The 20,026-nt window shown below is 42.8% G+C and overlaps 1 protein-coding gene across 2 annotated transcripts in view; it reads right to left on the bottom strand.

Annotated features, from left to right (window-relative positions):
- Positions 1–821: 821 nt before the first annotated feature.
- Positions 822–20,026, bottom strand: part of PRDM1 (PR/SET domain 1) — a 38,324-nt gene continuing 19,119 nt past the window's right edge. The window contains exons 2-6 of one of the 2 annotated variants that reach the window (XM_027731917.2): positions 17,091–17,210; positions 13,679–13,931; positions 4,830–5,938; positions 4,394–4,522; positions 822–3,979 (exon numbers count right to left, since the gene is read on the bottom strand). In XM_027731917.2, the coding sequence (XP_027587718.1) occupies positions 3,404–3,979; positions 4,394–4,522; positions 4,830–5,938; positions 13,679–13,931; positions 17,091–17,210 (2,187 nt within the window). In that variant the 3' untranslated portion in view covers positions 822–3,403. The remainder of the gene's footprint in view (positions 3,980–4,393; positions 4,523–4,829; positions 5,939–13,678; positions 13,932–17,090; positions 17,211–20,026) is intronic. The other variant, XM_039379827.1, reaches the window with a different exon arrangement.

The following is a 20,026-nucleotide window of genomic DNA, read 5'->3' as shown; positions in this document are numbered from 1 at the left end:
TAAATGAATTTTTTTAAGAGGACAGTGAAATACTTTTAAAACATCATACGGTGCTGAGTGTCTCAATATGCGCAGGAACATTATTTCTTTAACATTCAGGTAGGGCAGGGCAGCACATGGCCTTTCTGGTTTAGATCTCTTAGTAAGTGATGGAAGTAGCAAATGTTGAATTAGCTTTCTGGGGCATCCTGGCCTGCTGTTACTTTTGGGCTGAGGTGGGGAAGGGGACAGACACTTGACCTTCTCCCGAATTTAGTATGTATTCACATCTCCTTAGTGAGCACTTACAACAGATCCACAGTTTGTTTTGAATGCAGTTCCCACTATGCTGAGACAGGACTAAGTGGTCTCACACTGACATTTTGAGTGTGTCATTGTGGTCCCAGTGGTTAGGGTTTCAGGCCAGAAATTACAATCATTTGGAAAAATGTAAATGAGAACCCTGGTCACATAACTGCAAGGCAGATAGCATTCAAATATTTCCACTGAAACACTGAAAATTTTGGGGTTTTTTTTTGGTCGTTTTTGTTGTTGTGGTTGGTTTTTGTTTGTTTGTTTGTTTTGTTGGGTTTTTTTTACAGGTACTGCCTCAAACTGAGGAAAGAGTTGTAAAAAACAAAGGTATGGGTACTTGGCTCTGGCATTGCTGTTTAAAACTTTCAATCAGGGAAAATCAGAACCCACAAAGGCAAAAGTCAGCATTGCTGGAGATACCATTGCCCTCGCCATAGCACACATTTGGGGCCAGGAGGGGATGGTGCCCCACATCTAGGCTATGCACCCACTCAGTGCAGAGAGATTGAAGACAAAGGAAGCATCAGTAAAGCAATGAACACTTATATTTAATTTACATTTGACAATTTGCACATAAATAATGATGTAAACCAATACGTAAACATATGATAGTTTGTTGTTCTAGCAAAGTAAAAAGCCTGTTAACTTTGGTCAGAGTCTTTCTCAAGAGAGACAAAAAAAGCCCCCAAAAACACTGTTGATTGTTGCTACATTCACATGTAAAACGTCTAAGGGAAGGGGGAAACAGTAAAGAGAAGTAACAATTCTTAAAGCTGATGCATATAAATTCTTGTAAAATTTGTGTCAAATACAAGAAAGCACTACAGGCAATAATAGGAAAAGTGTGTGTCCAGTGACAGAGTAGTGATACTTTGGTTTTTCCTACAATTAAGTACTATATTTATGAACTATTGCTACATTTAAAAGATGTCAGCCTCACAATTTGCAGAAGTGGAAATGTAATGAACTGTAGTCCTTCAAAAGCTGTGTTAAGAGACTTGTATTTCAGGATTGTTTGTTTTTCTAACAGAAGCCATTAAAATGAAGTTTGCTGAAAAAAAAAGAAAAAGATCACTGAACCTTGGATTGCAGAAGTGGGCTATTTTAAATTTTGTAAGAATAAAATCCACTGCGCAGGCTCGAAGGGTAAAGACCTTTCCCAAATCTTCGTTCGCGAAGACCGGCCATGATTTATGTGAGTTAATCTCTTCAAATCATTAATGGCAGAGTACAATGAGACGAGGGGCTTATGTCAACTAACTTCCCTCCTGCCCTTACTGTGATTTGTGACCACATCAAACATTGGTCATGTTTGGCTTCTTTCCAAGTTCTTTCAGTTACGTTTTCTGGCTGGCTGTTGACTGACCACCAGCCTCCTTCCCCCCCAGTGCAGACTGCCGGGAGAGCAGGGAGCTGACAAGCCCTGTCCTGCAAACAGGGTCATTCCCATAGAATTCACTGGGACGCCAGCGTGGATGATGTCATTCATGTAAGGTGTTTGCAAGTTCCAGCTCCACCTGGACAACTGCACATGTGTACTTGCAAGTGATGAATGCCTTGGTACAATCTTCTGGTTTTGAGGTCACTGGTTATATGCAAAACTGGGTAACATTTGATTTTCACACTTAGATGAAAAATAAGTTTTATTACATGGTTTGGCTCACAACTTAAGTGGTATAAATATATATACATATACATATATAGTATAGTGGTATAAATATATCTATAAATATACATGTATTCTTTGCTACACCTCAAACATCACCATATCATCTTTGGGCTTAGCAAAACAAAAAGATAAAAGGACGTGCATTCTATCTTTCCCTGTGCACATTTTGGTTTCTTCTCTAAAGTAGCAAAGCATTTAGTTAAAACAGCATTGTCTGCACCACTGGACACAAGCACTGAGGTAATTGTTGTTCAACAACTTTGCAATGCCCTTTTCTTCTTTAATTAAATTAACCACAAAATGTACAAACACAAATACTGAGAAAAATCTGAGTCGTACAGGAAGGACGAAAAAAATTTATGTGCCAGGAAAGGACTTTGTTTCCCACTTTTACCCAGGCAAAGTGGGAGAGGAAAATACAAGTAAAACCGAACCCCTTCTTTCTCAGGGAATCTGACCATCTTTTTTTTTATCCCTGGAAGGCTCTGGCCAAAAAACCAAAACAAAACAAAAAAACAGAAGAAAGAAATCTGCCAAAAACCTCATTTCAGGCAGAATATTAAGAATAATTGTTTCTTTGCTTTTAAACTGCTTTTGGAAATAAAAGAATGTGAGATTTTGTTTTTGAAAAACCACGTTAAGCTCATGCATTCCTTTGGTCTTAAAGTTACATGACAATGTGTGGGGCTAGAGCTGTTTTCTAAAACCTGTGGTACTGTCCATGGCAGGTCAGTGCCACATCTGTTCGAGGTAGAGCTGCAGGTAGAAGAATCTTTCTCCTCTCCTCAGAGAGGCAGGGGAAACAGTTTCTTCCCTGCTTGCTGCTACTCTGGGTTGTTGATTTGGTTATTTTTTTTCCTTTTTTTCCTCACCCAGTGGGGTGATTTGCACATAAAAGTACATGGCATCTTTTTCAAACATGATCTAGGATTCTGTATGTCACATGTCCAACTTTGGCAATATGAAAAACCGCATTTGTTTAAAAGACATTGGTACATAAAACACATTTACTGAAACCCCAATCTTAGGTTCTTAAAACAGATGTGCAGAAAAACATATCTACAAAGAATGGCCATAAAACAAAAATAAAAACATTTAAAGTAAAAATTACAATGAATTTTCCAGTCATTGTAAACATTTTCCTAATTATTGCTTTTAGAATGATTAATTGCATAATAAATTATGAAGTACTATCATTGAAAAAATAGTTATGGATAAATGATTGTCTTTTAGTAACTGGCGAGGCAATGCACAGTCCTTTGCCCCTTTTTATGCCCTGAGAAAACAGTAACTTTGGAGTTCCTTCTTTCAGCTGGAGAGCGTAGGGAAACTACTGTAAGCCAAGATTGCTTTGCAGCATTGAAACTACGTACAAGCAACTGCTACAGGCACCCTGACTTGCCAAGTCATAAATAAAAAAAATCACTTTGCCAAAAAGTCTTAAGGGTCCATTGGTTCAACTGTTTCTTGCTTGACCTTTACAGGTAACAGAGGTAGTGGATGACCGTGAGGCAACTTCATAATTGACAGATCTGACGACTCGTAAAGGTTGCATCCTGATGAGATAAGCCCATTTCCTAGGTTCCTCTGTAGAGATACTTTCAGATTAGCTCCTTCCATTTCCCTCCTGAGCAGGGTCAGTATATCCTTTTCCACGATCGATGTTAAGTCGATATTGTCCTCCACTTCTTCCAACTTGTCAGCATTGTCACTGATGTCGAACTTCTCGATCTCCTCATTGATTCGATTCAGGTCCTCCATGGAGAGGCCAGAGGCAGGAGCGACGGGGCAGTTGCCCTTCAGGTGGACCTGGAGGCTGCAGAGGTGAATGTAGCTCTTGTGGCAGTGGATGCATTTATGGGGGCGTTCCCGGGTGTGGAGACGCTTGTGCAGCTTCAGGTGCACAAACTGGGTGAATTTGGCTGGGCAGAGCTTGCACTGGTAAGGCTTCTCTCCAGAGTGGAGCCGCAGGTGGGTTTTGAGATTGCTGGTGCTGCTGAACCGCTTGTGACAAACCTAATGTGGGGGGTGGCAGAGAAACAGTGAATGAGTGGGAGGGGATTTTATGGTTTAAATCACAGACACCTAGGAGGAGACAGCAGGATGAAGCAGCAGCTTTTTATATCTTCACACTTTCTCATAAAGGGAAAAAAAATCCCCACCTTTTTTAATTAAATAATGGTGAATGGCATTTTGAGTGTGGCTGATGGCAAAACTGTATCAGGCAGATGTTGCTCTAGCAGGCTACAAGCAATCATGCTCTCTCCCAGATGCTGCTGCACCAGAGCTGTGCATGGCTGTGGTGTGGACTCCAGCCCTGAGCAGCCAAGGGTTTGTCACTCAGCTCTCCCTGAACACCGTACGGGATGTGCACAAGCTCTGCCGTCCCTTCGGCCTCCAAGGGAAGTCGTCTCTGTGTGTGTTACATACCTGACACTCATGGGGTTTTTCTCCCGTGTGTACCAGATAGTGCTTCTGGAGGTGAGCCAACTGTGTGAAGCCTTTATTGCAAGTCTGGCATTTAAATGGTCTCTCTCCACTGTGTACTCTGAGGTGCACCTATGGAGAAACAAAGCAATTAACAATTTGCAGTTTCCAGTACTATAACAAAAGTACTTTCAGATGTTTCCTAGAGTCAGCAGAAGAGTCCCATTGCCAAAATACAATGTCATCTAGTTAATTGGGTGGTGTCAGCGCTAAAACACACAACGATGATTTCTTGTGGGGAGTGGGGGATGCCGTATTAAGCCCAGACAGATAAACAGCCAAGCAAGTAATGGAGGCCTGTCTCCACTTCTCCTTGAAAACTACAGGGAGAAACCTGAGCCCTTCCCAGGAGACTCCTGTCTTATTCTCCACTGCCTACCTTCAGATTGGAGAGCTGGCCAAAGGTCTTGGAGCAAACATTGCATTCATACTTGATCTTCCCATTTTGCTTCTTAAGTGGGTATGGGAGAGTTTTGTAACCGGTCACATTCCTCTTACTTTTAATGAGATTCATGGCTTCTTCACCGCCGGTGGCAGCCAACACCACTGAGGTAGGTTTAGGTTGCATTATATGTTCCGAACTGGCTGCTGTACCAGCAGTGGGTGACCCACTGGTAGGGCTGCATGGCTTGTCCTTCATGCTGGCAGCAGCGCCTGTGATAGAGAAGGCACTGTTAGGTGCTGGTATGAGGAAGTCTCTCGGATGATCAGGCTGCAGCAATCGACGGCCTCCTTCACTCGGCAATGAACTGGGGAGTGTGTTGGGGTTCAGCATGTGGTGGGAAAGGCTACCTCCACTGAGCAGGTTGCCATAAAGAGGATACATCCTTGGGAAGAGATTGAAATTGTTGATGCCATTGATATTGTTCAAAGCACTCAAGTTATTACAGCTCATATTGAATGGAGGTAACAGGAATTTGGGGTAGTGGGGGTTATAGGATGGTAGAAAGGTAGGTGGGAGGTGGCCAGGGGGCGCATATCCAGGGTAAGACCCTAATCCTTCTGAGCCATACGATCCATTCAAGTAAGAGTATGGCTCTCTGTGCTCTTGGGAAGTAGGTGCCAGAGGTGAAACAGTGACCCCTGGACTGCTGTGAGGGCTTGAACTTTTTAAACTTTGGTCTGGGCTGCTCCTCCCAGAAGGACTCGGTGTAGTAGATGCCTGGATGGGTGAGTGAGTAATGTAGCTGGGTCTGTCCATCCCGTATGCTAAGGAAGCTTTCAGATAGTCTTCTGGAATGTGAGGTCGGATTGGGTAGACAACTCGAGGGAAGAAACACCTCTCCGGGCTATAGTTTTTACGCAAATCATCCAAGTCTTTTTCTGGAGTAACTGGTGAAATGTTGGTCTGGAAGAAGTCTTTTCCTTTTGGAGGATTAGATTCCATTTTGAGGATTTCTTTCACACTGTGCTCCTTCTTTGGGATGTTCTTCTGATAAAGCTCATCCTTATCAGCACTGTGCTGCTTTGGATTAATGTGGGTTTGTGCTGAAATACAAAGACAAGGTAATGATTACTTAGATATGTCACTGGTATTATCTCTTTTCAAAACACAATCTAACTCCTACAAGTTTAGTGGGAAGGAATGGCTACTCTCAAAGATGAGCAATCATTTAACTTGCCAAAAGACTAATTTTTGTGTGAAGAAATGCCTGCTGGTATTAAGTGTTAATAAAAAGCATTGTTAATTTAAGGGATACCAAGCAGTACATACAGATCTGGATGACGATGCATTTGCAGAGTGTTAGTTTCCACTCTGCAAACTGATTTCACCTTTCTTTCCCCTTAAATTTGACTAGCTTTGCTGTTGAATGTGTCTTTAAGCAGTATTTCTAATAAATGTGGTAACGAGCATTTGTTCATAATACAGGTTTAACAGAAGGACTTTGCAGAACACTCCCAGAAATGTTCCTCAGTAAAATAACAAGGCATGACAAATCAGCTTTTGCCAAACCGCAGCAGTCACTTCACCAGCCAGTTCAATTACTTACAGTACCAAAAAAACCATGGCTGGCTAGGATGAAAGCCTTCTTCAAAGCGAAGGTATTCTCCATCAGTAAACAGATCATTACTCATTAAATATACTGCTTAGGAACATCTACAACAAAGCAGACTATTTACTGCAGATTTCTGTGGCATTCAGTCTATGCAAAGCTCCTCTGCTTACAGCTGTACTTTATAAAAAAAATGCTGAAGCAAAGCAAAAGAAAGCAAGACTGGTTGGCTCCAGCTTAAGTTGAAATGTACTTTAGCAAAAAAATAAAAAAAAAAAGGAAAAAGAAATATATTTAGAAGGAAATAGAAGCTAGCATCCATTCATCTCAGTTCAGCACATACTCCATTTATTTGTATTCAAAGACCTTGCTATCTGGACATATTACAATGTAGACAGTACACTGAAAGGTGTCTTCAATAGAAAAAGAAGTCTGCTTTTATCTAAGTTAGTAATTAAAAAGTCTTGATTAAAGTAAGGTATTGATAAAAGTAAGGTATTTTATTATGGGGAAAAACTACAAAACTACATAATCATGCTTAGTTATGTGCACAGTTTTCCATCAGGAGTTACAAATCAACATTGGTATGTATGTGACTCAAAAATATTACAGTCCTTTAGACACTTTTCTCCTTCCATGACTGACTGCTCTTACTTCACTATCTGAGGTGAGAAACAGTTATTTCTGCAGGATCATCTGAACCCAGCAAGTAACATGTGAACAGGCAATGACCATACTGCTTTCAACATGGATTCTTTGCTTCACTATTCACTACCCTGAAGGAATCTATCATTTGGCAACATTACCCTATAAGGCAAAGAAACAGCCATTTATTAAACGTATCCAACAGAACAGCTGCTTTCAAAGCATGCTTCTACTCATAGCAATCCACTTTACAGTAGCATCCTTTTTCAAATGGCATTAGCAAGCAAATTTAGTTTGAGATACGTGAGCAGTTTGTGTATTTTCACAAATTGAATATTCAATTAGAATATTTATGATAAAACTCAGAGGTGTTGTACAGCAAGCATATGCACACATAAATGCTCAGATTACTTCTCTCAATGTTGAAAGTTTAATGCAGAGCTGTATAAAAAATTAAATAATAGCATATTATTTATGTTGTCTAGCTTTAAAAATCATCTACTTTCTTTGGTCATTTTGTCTGCACTCGTGGACTGGTAACTGATTTTCTCAAAGTCCACCAGATTTTGGGGCATAACACTGAGGTCTACTAGGTTCAAGAAGCTCCACAATGGCACTGGGAATATTATCTGTGTCTTCTTATCAGCTGCCTTTCACCACACCAGTGTCCAAGAGCAAACATTTCCAGTGACACTATCAGCATTGGGAAGTATCAAGACCGGGCAGTATTGAAAGCTGCATGGGGGGGTGGGAAGTGGGACTTGTGAAGCCTCGCAGCAGGAAAAATAAATAAATACCACCTTATCAGGCCCGTATCAGTTTCTCAGTGGGGTCTGTCAAGCAGGAAGTTCAAACTGACACTTTTTTCTTCTAAAGAAAAAAATCCAGGGGGAGGGGAAGAGGAAGGAGAAGTGCTGGTGCTGCTGGAAAAGAGATAGAGAAACTGGGGCCACTTCAGCTGGAGGAACAGCTCCTACTGTCACAAGGTTAAACACGAGGGTGGGGACATACGTGCCTTACACACAGGAGCAAGCCCGTGAGTGACAGAAAGGAAGCTCAAGCAGAGAGTGAAACTTTCTTTGTGCAACAAGCCCATGCTCCCACTCGACTCACTAAAGATAATTGCTCTTTCCTTCCTTTCTGAATTTTCCCAGTAAAGCCTTCCTTCCTACTAATTTCCATGTGTAGACAGAAGTTGCGATATTTAAAGATTATTTTTTAAGTCTAATTGTGACAAGTCTCTTTAGTTTGAAAGCTATTTTCAGTCCATAAATCCCCTCTTGGCTTTTTCCCTTATTACCTGAGCACAAGGGACACTTGGGAACACCAGAGAGATCAACATAAACACATAAACATAAAAACACACATAAACAAGTGTGTCAGCACTGTGTAAAATAAGAGAAGGTAATGTTGTGGGCCAAGGAGAGGTTCCTAGGTTTTATGCTGAAGGTGGATTTAAACCAGGGCTGAAACTGATTGAGAGGTTTACAATCTTTCTTGTTGCTCTTATAGGAGCCACATTTCAGAGACATATTTTTTATAAGTGGATTTTTTTTAAAACTTGTGATCTTAGATTTAAGTTTTTACCAATCGGAATGTCTCCCTCTCGCTCTTGAAATGCATTTCTTCCCCCCCGCCCCCATATACACACATACATATATACACACACATACTACACACTAAATATAGGCACATACTCTTCCAAGATCTGTCTAGTTTCTGTGGTCAGAGAGACACGGAAAAGAGATTCATGACAAAACAAGAACAGTGCAGCTGCATTTTTAAGTTACTGATCTGAGGGAAGAGGGGGAAAAAAGAAAGAAAAAAACCTCCAGACGTGCCTCTTGAGGAGCCTGATCCACTTCTGAGGTCAACAGATTATTTAGTTAGATCTGAGATTAGTGAGTGCGTGCAAGGAGAAAAAGGACAAAACTGCTGTTACTTTTAAGCATTAACAAAACTTGAGTGGAGGGGCTGCCTGAAGTCACTCCAATGTGGGTGTTCCAGCTACAGACTGCTGCAGAGCTGTAGGTTTTGCTCTCGGTTCTTGTGCTCTGAGCTGTAGCCTGAGAAAGATTTCATAAAAACAATGATCTGGTTTTTTCTAAAAACTTGAAAAACGGTTGTAGGCAGACAGTAATTTCAATAGTAATTTCAGGAGTGAGATGGTACTGAACACTTCGAGTGGTGAAGCTTAATTATGCCGATTCACATTTTCGATCTAAATTAAGCACTTCTTTTGCTCGTAGTAAGAGAACCTCGAAGTTGTGAAGCGGGCAAAACAAAGAGTGTTTGCACTCAAAATGAGAATGGAGACCAACATTCAGAAGTACATAATTTGATCATCTGTTTTCTGAATGTGTCCAAGGCAGGGTGGCATGTCTTTGAAAACTTTTTGCTCAGAGAAGGTCTTTAAGGGAGCCTTCAAATAATCCTCCATATTAAGTCCAACTTTAGTCCCCAAATTCTGGCTTTGTGAAGAAAACCTTTCATATCACTTAAAAATAATTTTTCCTGAGCCCTTTTGAACATTCCAGGAGGCATTTTTTTAAGCAAGTGCAGATGTTTCCTCTCAACCCAAACAGAAAAGCTTCAAAACCAGAAAGTGAAACTGCCCATAAACAAAAGGGAAAGCGAGTGGCAGGGCTGAGCTAACGGCCAGCACGTTAGGGTCAGCAGGAAGAAGAAAAGAGCAAATTGCATTTAAGAAAAAAGTATTAAAAAATTAATCTTTATAGAAGCTGAAACATTTAAAATAATGCCTCATTAAACTTGTTAATGAAACAAAAAGATTGCCAAATATTTTGTAAATATGCAAATTTTCTTTCCCTGACTTGAACTTTTTTTTCTGAAGTTTGACCAAAAGATGTCACCTGCCTGCACTTGACTGAGGAGACAAACATGACAGAGCAGCAGGAAGTTGCATCATATGATTGCAATATACGAACATTATTATCAAATAGTCACGTCCCAAGTCAATGCAATTGTTTGGATTTTATTGCATTTTTGTTGGGGGGTTTTTGTTGGTTTTTTTTAACTGTTACCCTCTCCACCGTCCACCCCAAAATAGTCCTCCCATGATGAGGTAAGAATGAAATGTTAAACTATGTGGGAACCCGGAAGCAAATTTCCTCAGTCTGTTTACTAAATAGTCCAAATATAAAATATCACAGACTAAAAGACAATCTGAAGGAGCAGTTGAATGAAGTTTAGGTCCATTTAACAAATTACCAAAAATTTATTTTTTCGCCAGCAGAATATGGAAATCTTGTGCCCCCATACTTAAAACTATTTCCTGGACAACGGCACCATCTGAAGGTGACATCTTAAATCCTGACAGAAAACATCGGGGGCCTCAAAACAGGCAAGAAAGGGAAGGGGATTGATTAAAATGAGACTGAATTTCTACCGCTGGGATAATGTGGAGTCTTTCCTCTACCACTGTTGTGCAACTCCTTGCAGGCACTTCAACATCCACTCGAAGTTACGTAGCTCCACTTGGAGCTAATCATGGCTGTGAAGGTAGGTGTGTGCTCCAGCGTCTGAAGGACTGGGTCAAAGGCCCCAATTCAAGAAAACACAGAGGACAGGGCTAAACCCACAACTAAGTACATGCCTAATTGCTGTCTTGAATCTGGATGCTTTCCTTCTACAGGGCACAAATGAACTAACGCCGGGGAAGTTACCTTTAATTTGAAAGTTTGCTGTTACAGAGGCAAGTAGATGTTATATGTGGATGTGTAAATATATTTATGCTCTAAAGTGGTAGTTCTCTCATTTTTGAGGCCACTAATTACAGGAAATAAAGCCAGAGAAATTCCCTGATACATTTTTCCCCAGAGGCCCATCCTGCTCTGGTGCTTAAAGAGGAACTGAGATGCTGAACTCCAAGATCATGATCCTCAAACCCCTGAGGCACTTAAAGCAGCTGCCTGTATTTTACGCTGGTAAGACTGGAAGGTCTCTGTAGGTGTGTGTCCCAGGTGGCCTCGCCTGTCCTGGGCTGGGCAGCCAACCAAGGTACGGACGGCTCTTCCAAAGCCTCCTGCAGGCACCAGTGTGCTCGGCACACCCTAGACAGGGCAGAGGGATAGATCTGAGTGCAACACAACACAGCCACTGGCTGCCTCATGTTTGCATCAGTGCATGTCCCGTGGGAGGGGGCCCTGACTTCAGCCTGCTGTGGGACCTGGATCCCAACTTCCCCTCCCTCTTCCTCAGAGGGTGCCAAAACCAGCAGCCAGGAGCTGGGAGGGGCAGAGATGCTCGCCTGCTCCTTTGAGAGAAGCCATGCCACTTTAAACACCAAATTACTAGCAATCTTTTTATCTGGAGAGGACTTTCTTGACTTCCTAGCAGGCGCTGGTGTGGGGGTCTCCTCAAGCAAGACTGTGTTAAGATTGTTCTGGTGGGCCAAAGCCCCACATCTGCAGCAGGTGCAACGTGCTAATGATCTGGGGACAAGCCCTCTGCACTTTACTCATAGTACCTTGGTCAGGCTTTGTGATAGAGAGAGAGGCTGTAGAGGCAGCACAATGCTCACTAATTTAAATTTAACTGGCCTGGGAGGGAAGGGGCAGAAGAAAACTAAACAGTGCTGGCATTCACTTTAAACTCATCTAGTTCCAATACTAACGCTGGAAAAACCACCCCTGCTTGCACTGTTGCTACAGGGCCCTCTGCAAATAAGCATCTTTGTGAAACTTCTAGATTTTTTTCTGTACTTTTCAAAAAAGGGCACCAAAACTTTAGAAAACCTCAATCTTTATGGTACCTGCAGGGTTTTCGGCCCAAATGCAGGCTTTAGGCCTGAATACGTCTATCATAAAAATAAGGGGAAAAATAAAAAAAAGTGAAAACTTTTTCTTATTTTGCTGAACTGCTATTTTCTTTAGGCAAAGGAAGCTAATATAAAATTTTGAAATGGTTTAAAAATGTAGTTATCTTAAAAGAGAAGAATGGTTATTTCAATTTCAGCACCTGGAAATACTGCAAACGTTAAGGCTGAACTACACAATTGTGGCTCACGATCCCATTTCTTTAAATCCACATATTGAGCCTACTTTTACTAAAATGGGTTACTCTGCTGTGTCCAGACACACCACATTTTGACCATATTTGAGTAAGAGTAACTGGACACAGTGAGAAACACTTTAACACTTTATGAATATATTCCTTGCTAGTTCTGCAATGAAACCTAAGGTGCCAGCAGACGCAGGAAACCGATCCCGCATTTGTGCATCCTCCTAGCTAGATCTTTGCAAATTCCTCATTCACAGGAACTCTAAATGCTGTTGTCTCATCCCACCTGCAGGTCCCACTGAAAAGCCAACAGTTCACCATATCAGGAAGTAAAACTGCACAGAGAGTGGTGAAATGACATATGTGCAAAGATTAGAGAATCACTGAGACAGTTTTTTAATAGAGAATATAGCTGCATAGGACATTCCCTCCCTCTCTTCCGCCTGCCATTAAAAGACAAGAAGTTTTCTTCTATTACTTTGTAAGGAAAGACAAAAAACTGATGAAAGGATAACATCCACAGAGGAAAAATGTACTTTTGATTAATCTGTGTGACATCATTTTTATGATACAGGATGACATTTTAGCTCTAATGATCTCCAAAGCAACACTGATATTTTATAACCCCTTACTTGTTGCCAAATAACCGCAAAAAGTTCTTTTTATAAAAAAAACCTGCTTGGTTTTTCCTTCAAATTTCAATCTAGGCACTGGCAGAAGGACAAAAGAATGCTCTATCTCAGAGCAGCTGGCAATGGGGCAGGTGGCCTAAGAGTCCATTGAGAAGTCAGCAAGTCTTTCCCTCTCTTCAAGGGGCTCTGGGTAAGGTGCTAGGCAGTGATTAAGCTATGAGTAAAGCACCAAGACTGGAAATGGTCAGAAACCACAGAGAAACACAGAGATAAACTCCTGGAAACACCTCTTCCCTCTGCTAGCAGTGCTATTATTTTTGAACAGAAAACGAAAGCTGTGATATAAAGCCAAGAAATGGGGACAAAGTGCACTAAGCTTAAAAAACAAGTAACCCGATGCAAAGACCACAGGAGGTTTGCTCCCATAAGATAAATAAGTGTAGATGCAAGGCTCAAAGTGCATTATGCAGTAAACATGTATTTTGTCAGACACCTAGACAGTCATGGCACATTGCCACTTCCCGGTACAGTGAGGGCAGCCCTTTGGGAGTATGACTGGACAACCTTTAGTATATGCTATCAAAACAGATTTTTGCTCAACCTACTGTGAGATCTGGACTTGAAAAGTCAGAGTGAACCAACAGCTGTGATTCTGAGGGCAAAGGGTATATTCAGGTTGTCCATCCAGAATTTCATCAGATCAGACTCAGATTGTAAACCAGCAACTGCTCAGATTTTTTATAATCTATTTACATTTGAACAGGCACAGGGAACTCCTTCTGTTGTGTTGGGTTTTTTAATTCCCCTTTCCTACTCCAAGCTACCTACTGTGACACAACAGGTGATGCAGCTGTGTAATTATACAACTTATTATTAGATCGTATAGGCAGAAGAGACATTACTAGCATTCCTTGCTCATACTGTAATCCACTTACTGAGGTTCATCATTGTCAGCTCTCTGGAGGAGGGATAGTGCAGCCTTTCTGCAAAGTCTCGGCAATACCACACAAGCAGCTCTTGGTTGGCAGGGATGGGCTTGATGGTATAGAAGTAGATGTTCATTCCATTCTGACAAGCAGCCAAGTTCTGTTCCTGAACAGAGTAGCCAGGGTTTACATAACGCATCCAGTTGCTCTTGTCCTCGTTAAATCCATCAATGAAGTGGTGAAGCTCACCACTTGAATAGATCTGGAATAGAGAGGAAGTGTTTATGAATATATATATCTGCACTATACGCAACATGTACGTACAGAGTCCAGGGGGAAAACAATAAGCTTTTTTTTAATGAGCAGATATCACTGCAATATGAGTCCAAGCTGAGTTCCCGCCTTTCCAACTATGACATCCTGAGAGTTACAAAGGTATTCAAATATAAGTACACAGTCACCTTTTCCATTTCAGCTTAGCCTGTGTCTCTGGTAGTATGGGAAAACAAGACACAAACTCTGAAATGCAGAGTACTCTCCCTGTGTGAACAGTCTACCTTATAGTCCTTTTCCTGGTGCTATGATCAACAAGTGGGTGATGCTGATGACTGCAGGTCTGAGTACATGTTGCGTTAACGCTTTGAGTCACCTGTGTATAAGACTGACTGGCTGTGCTACGTCAGTCTTTCTCGCCTTTTTCTATGGCCTCTGTACTTGCAGTTTCCTACCACCTCCACCCAAAGGTTTAAACTATGCAAACATTCTCCACCCCCCACCAGAGTCCTAAAGCAACACTTGCTCATAGTTGAACTGTAACCCTTTTGTAGAACGGCTGGGCGAGGCAAAGATGAAATTCACAGGCCATAACTTAGCGAAGATCTAGAGAGGGGCTAGCCCATGAGAAGTCACTTTTCTTATCAAGGGACATGCTCTGACTTGTCCACATAGGGGAAAGAAAACATGAATCTAAAAACTGCTTAGCGGCTTTAGGGGAAAGAAGTCCCAATCACTGACAGAAGCTACTGTTTCTTGAAATTGTAAGAATAAGAGAACTACTTAAAAAAAAAAAAAATCAAGGAAAATCCAGCAGACATGTTTGTTAAAGACACATTGCTTACTTTTGGAGGGAACTAGCTCTGTGCTGGATGAAATGGAGTTCCTGGGTTTCACAAAACAGATGACCAGGCAAAAGCCAGACCTTGAAGTGAGAGCAGCCTGCACCAGAGATGCACCTCACTGAGCAGGAAATGCCTTTCCAAAGGGGAGACAGAGCTTATCTTATGGGGAAAACACTCCAGAGGGTGTTTCTGCCTTCGTGTTCACATTACTGTCTTTCGCACCTACCTGGCCAGGCAGCACGCCCTGCGAGCGCCCACCAGGACCCCTCCTCTGGTCTGCCAGCCAGGACCCCTCCTCTGCTCCCCAAGAGCCACAGTCACAGAGGGGCGAGGCAGCCTGGCCCTTTAACGCCGGCCGCAAACACCAGAATCACTTTCTTTAAGAGTAACTTCCTGTAAACTGAGAAGGGGGAAATACATGTGGCCTCATCAAAGCAGCTTGCGAGAGATTTTGCGGTGTGTTTGTTATGAGAAAATGGAAGGGAGTTGGGTGAGTTATGCTGCATCAAGAGGAGCCTTCGGGTTTCTCTGCTCACCCCAGCTCACAAACTTCCAGGAACGCGGGGCTCCGGTGCTTGATACCTGCTGCCACTTCCCAAACCAGCCCTCCACCACTCCCACGTCAGGGCCACAGATCCGGCTCCCCTGGCAAAGGCACCCACCAGGCTCCCACTTATTCTGGGGAAGGCGAGACCAGATGTGCTGAGTCACGGCGCGGTTCCCAGAAATGACGTGGGCCCTGGGCGGCCCTGCTCCCCTCACGCGGGCAAGGCACAGGCAAGCATCCCCCGTGCACAGAGCAGATGTTCCTGCTTCTGCCAGCAAGCCCAGGATGCCTTTAATAACATGTGGAAAGTTATCTCCCACAATTTCCTTTGCATATGCAAGCCTGTGTCAGACCCCTAGGAAGGAATTAATTTTCAGTGCAGCAGTCTGTCTTGAACGAATCAAGAGATTATAACAGGGAATTTAATGATGCTTAGATGGCTCCTAGGATAGTTTTTCTGAGGATCCCTCCGCATGAAGGCTTAAAATCACATCATGAGAATGATGTCATCTTTCTTGCTGCAATACACGAATGAAGTCCTGCAAGATGTTTAGCAGTCCCTCTTCTCTGTGTCTGCTTGTCTTATTAACAACTGGCAGGACTAGGGCCAGCGTACCAGATTCTTCCTATACTGCACAAAAGCTCCCAAAAAATTCATCAAAAAGAAACTTTTTGTGGCCTTACGAATGTGAAAAGAGTTGCCTGCTTTGTAAAAATGGTCATGCAAATAAACTGCCTGTGCAGTGCTTTATTACATTGCACAAAGACGATCTGAGAAAACCAAAATGATTCAATTAGGTAGGAAGAAAGGGGCATGGGGAACGCTGGTGCATGGTCTGGGTTTCACCTGGATATGAGGTTGGTATATTACTAAGGCAGGCAGGCACCTGAGCACAGAGGCTTGGACACAGTCCCAAATCCATGGATTTAGGCACAAACAAAGTGGCTAGAAGGCAGTAAAACAAATCTATGGAAGGACATGGGGCTAAGGAATATTCTCTAAGAAGTAATAGTGGGTCTGTAAGGAAACTGAGAATTATGTCAACTGATAAACTGGAAGCATATTCCCTTGCACAGACTTCTCAAGCAAAAACAAATTGGCTAGTGCTCCCTTCCATCTTATGCTGAGGAGTACAGCTTAGGCACCACCTCCAGTGTTTGTCTCTTTTTCCCTCACTAAGATCCTTGGGCTGCTCTTCTAACAATCCTGAGGTGGACTAGAAAAATTTATGACTTGAATGGTATACACTGAAGACTACCACCACCACTGTGTTACAGCAGTTCTATTCAAAACCCACGAAAAAATGTCACCAAATGTGTCAAAATTGCAGAGTAAAAGTTTATGCACTACTTTCACAGCTTCTTCACAGCGGGAAAAATCAAGGACATGATACGTGCATAAACTAGACTGACCTTCCACTGTGAAGAAATGCAAAATAGCCTACCATTACAGCAAGCAGCAGAACTATTTCTTTACAGAACCGAGCACCGATCCGTATTGAAAGAGAGAGCCAAAGTGACAGAGAGAAGGGCTGTGCATCTCCACTGCTCTCTCCACCCACACAGTCCCTACATCCAAGACAGGCAGGCTTTTACTCAGCTTAATTCACCCACTGGCTCTGTTCATGCCTAGCAGTGTACAGAGGTTGTCCCCTGCATCAGATGGGTCTGCAGCAGGAAGTGACCCAGCTTCTCAGCCCTACTCATTTAGTGATCTGCTTACTGCAACAACACGGTGCTATTTTTTCCTGCTTACCCGCCAAAAGTATTTTCTGTTCGCATTCTTGGGAACCGTATCGCTGGTATAGATCTCTCCTACCAGGGGTCCAAAGCGTGTTCCTTTTGGGATGTACTCTTTGCTTATAACTCCAGTGACCTACAAGAAGAGCAACAGAAGATCAGTTCATTGCCAGCAGAAACTGAGAAGTCTTCCTCTTTTGCCCTGTCCCCCTTAACAAAGTAAAGCAGACAACACAAGAAATTTTCAGTGACAGGTCAGCAAACAGAAATAAATGAACAGTCATGTTGGATACAATACAAAGAGCTTTGTAAGATACTAGCATTTTACCAAGATATATGGAAACCAATGATGAATACCACCTTAAAAATTGATTTTGTGGAAATATATTCACAAGAAGAAACAGTAAGTGAAATGTGCAGAGACTACCAAATATCTTCAGAAGTTATTTCTTCTATCAAAGGCAACCCCCAAAAGTCTAGCTCCAGCAAACAAAAATATTCAGTATCTAGCAATCACTTCACTGCTACAGAACTCACTTTTCTAATAAGTTAGGAACTGGAATGACTGCTCCTCCAGATCAAAACGAAACCACCCTCCACCCTCCTCCATTCTTCACTCTACACCCACCCTGATAGCTAAATAGAGAACAAAACAAAAAAAAAAGACAACCTACAGTTCTCTTACCAGCATACAGTGGCATACAAAACAGAATATGAAATAGGTTTGGGACATGTACTCACAGGTCACCTTCTTTTATAAAAAGGAATCAGCAGTTCCAGTAACATATATTAAGTGGGTTTGGTCAAAAAGCCATAAGGGTTTTGAAGAAAATGCTCCACTATGGTAGGTCTAGGAAATGTACTCTGGTTGTTCAGCTTCCTTCTTGACAGTAATTATACCAAAAAAAGTCACTGACCACAAATCAGGAAGCAATTCATCATTATTCAGAAGAACGTGCCTTGGAGTAACCCTTTGCAAAACACTGCTGAGTTACTGGTTTTGTCTCTCTGCTTCTCACTAATCTTCTTAAATTTAATGTATCCAAATGATGTTAAAAACCCAATAATTTTGTAAACCAAGACCCCCAAGTCCTTGCCAGATTGATCCTGCTGCTCAGATAGTGGAAAAAAAGGAAGGTAAAAAGCTCATTAATTTTGCAATATACAAACCTTCATGGCAAAATGAATTAAACATATCCCTTTCACACAACTTGCCACTTGTCTTTTTACTCACTAGGATTTCAGAACAAGACAAGAACACCAGAAGTTGTTGATGAAGACTGAGAGTTGTGATTACTGCTGTCTGTACCCCAAAAGGAATCGATGTCCTTACCAAATCAGACACATCAGCAGCAGTCATCAGACCCCACAGACAGCTCACTTCAGTGAGCTTTTATTTTTCTTTTAACAGTCCTTCTCAGTAAAGGGTGGTACAAATCCCGGGCTGTATGGAGACAGCCCTTCATAAATTAGCAAAGCCTTCTGATTTTCTCATGCTACATTTTCTTCTGTTGTATAACCCTTAATGTATAAGAAAGAGACAGACAGAGAAATCCTTGCCTGTGTACTGGTCAAGATTAAAAATTCCAATAAACAACTAGCACCTAGCAAAAATAAAGGGGACAAATGACAACCATGGAATCAAGTAATCACCTGGAAACAGATTGCTGGGTGTATGCTGTGGCTGTTTGTACTCGTTTGCATTTCAACCTGTGTTTCAGCACACTACCAAAAAAATTTAAACATCAACAGTAGAGGTAGTTAAATGCTCCACTGATCTGTGCATCTGGATGGGAGAGAAGGGCTTCCAGAAATTTTCCTACACCTACCATATGCTGAAACAAGCTCAGTGGCTCAGTTTTATTTTTGTCTTGCTTGTACTTGTCTCATAAAGAGCTGAAAAAGGCAGATGTTCTTCTCATTTTCCCTATATATCTTCATTTACATCCATCTGCTCTCTCAAGAAAAGTTCACAACCAAGCTACAGCACACCCTACCAGTTTTACTACATGATAGGTTGAGTTTTTTCATGGTTTTAAAAATATCTTGGCCTTAATTAAAACGACTTTAATGAAATTCTCAGAATTTCTAGAAATCACTCCTTGAACTAGTCAACTTGAAACAGTCTCTGACACAGCAGATACTGTTTGATATCCACCTTACAGACAGTGTTTGCCTCTTCCCCAGTGTAGCTGAACACAAAGATGATTTCTCAGCCTGTACCCATCAGAAAGTTGTTTTGGCAGAGGATGTTCTTGCACAGCTGTGTGTGCCAACACTGAAATTTTGCTAACCCAGACTAAAGCTGCCCAGATGACTTTTAGCTGAGGGTGGCTTTCTGGTCATCAATTCTTGGCCTTCACCGTGCTCCCGCAAGCTCAGCTGCAGAGGCCGATGAGGGGCACTTTCCAGGAGAAGGGTGCCAGCAGTGCCAAGGCAGGCTGGCTCCAGACTGCCGGCAACCCCCCTGCCGCAGCCAAAAGGGACTCCTGCCCCGCCGCAGCTTAGCCGGACGGCTTAATAAGAGGTCAGGAAGCAGGGAGCTTGCGAGGGCCAGGAGGCAGGACAGCGGCGGAACTCCAGGTCCGGAGCCCGGGGTGAGCCGTTCCCGGGCTGCCGGAGGGCTGTGCCAGAGCGGCACTTCGGAGCTCTGTCCGCCAGGTGTCCCCTCGGCGGGGAGCCCTTGACGGGAGCCGCGGGCGCTCCCAAAAAACAGAGCCCCGGCGCTGTCTGCGGGGCCCGGACCGCGCCGCACGGCAGACACGCGCGACTTAGCCCACAAGTTCCTCTGCAGAGTCGTTCAGCTCCTCTCCCTTCAGAGCTTCCAGCACTGCGCCGCATCCCTCCTCTCAGTACAGCAGCGTTTCCAGCAGGAAGGCGCAGCCCGGCGGCAGCCCGAGCCCGCACGGCGCTGCTGCGGCCAGGCTGCGCTCGTCGCTGCCCGAGCGGGCC

The sequence above is a fragment of the Pipra filicauda genome, unplaced genomic scaffold, assembly GCF_003945595.2.
Source record: "Pipra filicauda isolate LSUMZ 115617 unplaced genomic scaffold, ASM394559v2 scaffold176_size3548034_pilon, whole genome shotgun sequence".
Lineage (NCBI taxonomy): Eukaryota > Metazoa > Chordata > Aves > Passeriformes > Pipridae > Pipra > Pipra filicauda.
This window is presented reverse-complemented; position numbering and strand designations above follow the sequence as displayed.